The 3595-nt window shown below is 37.4% G+C and overlaps 1 protein-coding gene across 1 annotated transcript in view; it reads right to left on the bottom strand.

The window, feature by feature from the left end:
- LOC107658296 (fibroblast growth factor 10-like) overlaps positions 1 to 3348 on the bottom strand; it is a 16122-nt gene extending 12774 nt beyond the window's left edge. The window contains exon 1 of the mRNA XM_016446826.1: positions 3048 to 3348. Coding sequence (XP_016302312.1) covers positions 3048 to 3348 — 301 coding nt within the window. The remainder of the gene's footprint in view (positions 1 to 3047) is intronic.
- Positions 3349 to 3595: the final 247 nt, after the last annotated feature.

Raw genomic sequence — 3595 nt, 5'->3', positions numbered from 1 at the left:
CACACACACACACACACACACACACACACACACACACACACACACACACACACACACTTTAAGCTCAGTCCTATAGACATAAGAGCAACCAGCTGTGCTGTACACTGCTTAAATTAGCTACTAGCTTGTGAATAAATTAGTTGTGAAATGTAGAAAGACAGTTAAAATGGCACAGAGCTTTAACACTTAAATACTGTTTATAAGGCATATTTGCTATTAAAAAGTTAGCTTACCAATGCAAAACACACTGACACAATTCTAAGGCATTCCACAGGGTCGACAGTGCATTGATATGTGGTTGTTAGGATATTCTGAGTGGTTTTGCTAGGGTTGCTAAGTCAGTGATACTGCTTGTATTCTTCCGTCAGTGTAAGTTTTTTGCAGAGTTTTATCTTCCAGCAAGCGGAAACGGTCTGATCACCTGATGATGATTGCTGATGATGTTTGACGTTAGCTGGGTGTAGATTTGCGTAGTCTGGTTGAGTGCTGTTTGTCTGTTGTTTTATTACAGATGAGGCTATCAGAAGGAAACTCACACACACGCACGGATCTGACAGACATTTCCTCTCAACACCTGATCACCTCTGAGGGCTTGATTACATGTTTACACAGCCAGATGTCACAGTGATGTCCGATGCTACACAAACACACGTTGCCCCTTAACAGGGACAACTCAACTGCCTGATACATTTCCATGCTGATCTCAAATGAACTTAAAAAATATTACAACTAGAGTCTGCACTTACTTAAATGTTTAGAAAAAAAAAGATTTTAAAAGAAATTTGTACAAAAACAGTGCTCAAAATAGAAGCTAAGGAGGTCACTTTTACCTTTTACTGCTTGGAGGATGCTCTTTTATAGCTCAAAAGACTTTCCATTATGTTTTATGATAGAAATATAAACAATGTAAAATTAACTACCAGACTAAGAAACACCATTATTTCATTACAGAAAAAAGGTGCAAAAGATGTCACGGGGGTGGTACCCCTTCAAAAGTTACTAATATGTATTATTTTGGTACTAATATGTACACTTGAGGTACTAATATGCACACTTGAGGTGCTATTTTAGGGACTAATATATACAATATGCACACTTGAGGTACTAATATGCACACTTGAGGTACTAATATGTACACTTTAGGTACTAATATGCACACCTTAGGTACTAATATGCACACTTGAGGTACTAATATGTACACTTGAGGTACTAATATGCACACTTGAGGTGCTAATATGTACACTTGAGGTACTAATATGCACACTTGAGGTACTGATATGCACACTTGAGGTACTGATATGCACACTCGAGGTACTAATATGCACACTCGAGGTACTAATATGCACACTTGAGGTACTAATATGCACACTTGAGCTACTAATATGCACACTCGAGGTACTGATATGCACACTCATATGTACACTTTAGGTACTGATATGCACACTTGAGGTACTAATATGCACACTTGACAGTACCTGCTGTCTAGGAAAAAAAACTGAGACATTAAAAAGAAAGTTTGATTTAAAAAGCACCAGACACAAACAACCACACACGCCTAAATCAAGATGCCCCGTGGCCTTAAAAAGGAAGGGATGTCAGTGCGAGACACCAGACAAACACAAACACAAACACAAACACACACTCACACTCACACACGCAGAGGAAACAGGAAGACCCTTATCTGCACATGGGCTCCATATGAGTAATGGCTAATTAACTTGTTCCGCGTAAAACACCGAAAACACATTGTGCCTCTCCCTGATGGGCTCATAATACTTGATAACAAACCAGAAACAATCTAATAACAGATCCATGACTCTGTTAGATACAGCCATCGCAAACAAGTGTAACCTTTGATCACATTATAAAGGATGTGTTTCCTCCTTTGCTGTGCCAGGGAAAACATTTATGGCAATATGTGGCTTAATTACTCTCAGGTTTCTGGGTGTCAGGACATAATTATGCATTTAAAAGGGGTTTAAATATTAATATTATTCCTGTGTGGTTCATTAAGACAGAACAGCCTGCACCCTGAATTTAGTTTGCATCAGGTGTTTTGCTTAGATATAATTTGCAATAATTTGCCATTTGCAAAAAGTGATTGCAGGTTATAGAAATGTCTGTAGAATAGAATAGAAAGTCGAAAAGACTTTTTTTATTTGATTTATATGCATGGGAATGCACATGAGAAAATCTAAAAATGATAAATTATTAACAATTTTATTATAAAAAAAAGTTACAAAAAGTTATTAATTTAATTATAAAATTAAAGTTTACTTATAAATGTAATAATATTCCTAAATGGATTTCTGGATTTTTATTTTAATTAATTAATCAATGTATTCATTTAACTAATTTGATCAATAAATGTAATAATTTAATTCGAATTTAATTTCTTTTTTCAATTAATTTCATAATTAATTCGACTTTAAATAATTAATTTCATGTCACAATGTTCAATATGTTTGCCTATAATGACATAATCCAGAAACTTTATTATAATAAACACACACACACACACACACACACACACACACACACATATATATATATATATATATATGTGTGTGTGTGTGTGTGTGTGTGTGTGTGTTTGAAAAGAGCATTAAAGTACTTTCAAACCATTAGAAGCTTCATTAAACATTAGATATTTTCAGATATATGCATCAATACATCAACTATTGATCTGTTAAGCATATGATAAGCAATTAATAGAGTTTAAAACTAATAATTAAATAGCCCCCTCTTATTATTATTATTAACATCAGAATGTTTTTTGACGTAATTTAAATCTAAATGACACAATTCAGTTCATAACTTCCATTACCACCATTATTGCATGATTAGTAATTGTAGGCTACATTCAAACTCGTCAAATGTACATTTTAATCGGGTTTAATAAAACTCTAAAGTGTGCCTTTAAACCTGATTAATGCATTTTCTTAACAGATAAGTTGATGCATAACGTCTCCAAACACTCGAAATCGTATATTTACTGAAATTATTCGGAATAAACGGAGTGTATAGGCTATTATGAAGCGACTCACTGTAGGGATCGTCTTTGCTCTTGGTGCCGTTGACTCTGCCGTCTTTCCCGATCCTAAGGAAGAACTTCTGGAAGGAGAAGAGCTTCCGCTGGCGCACGTCTCCCTGGAGGTGCACGTAGCTGCGCACATGCCGGCCGGAGGTGGAGGCGGACGAGGAGTTGGCGACCCTGAGCGCCCGCTGCACGGGACATGCGCTGCGACAGGTGACGCTGGACGCGAAGATCACGGAGACGGCGAGAAGATAGACGACACACACCGACCAGCATGCAGACACACTGTTACTCACTGTCCATCTCCTCATGGTACTTCTCATGGGACATGCTGCTCAGTGAATGTGCATGGATGCCTCTCGCTCCAGAGAACTCCACTCAAGACTGGTGAAGAAAGCATGAAGTTGTGGAATTAGGCTGAGGAGCGAGTCTGTAAAGCTTCTGATGGTGATATAAAGTGCTTTATTAATCCCATTTGGGAATGGTTATCATGGCAGCACTTATTCCTCCTGCGTTTACAGGGAATGTGTGTCAAAACGACCCTGTTCCTGGCATCCT

This window comes from Sinocyclocheilus anshuiensis, unplaced genomic scaffold (assembly GCF_001515605.1).
Source record: "Sinocyclocheilus anshuiensis isolate Anshui unplaced genomic scaffold, SAMN03320099.WGS_v1.1 scaffold137, whole genome shotgun sequence".
NCBI lineage: Eukaryota > Metazoa > Chordata > Actinopteri > Cypriniformes > Cyprinidae > Sinocyclocheilus > Sinocyclocheilus anshuiensis.
This window is presented reverse-complemented; position numbering and strand designations above follow the sequence as displayed.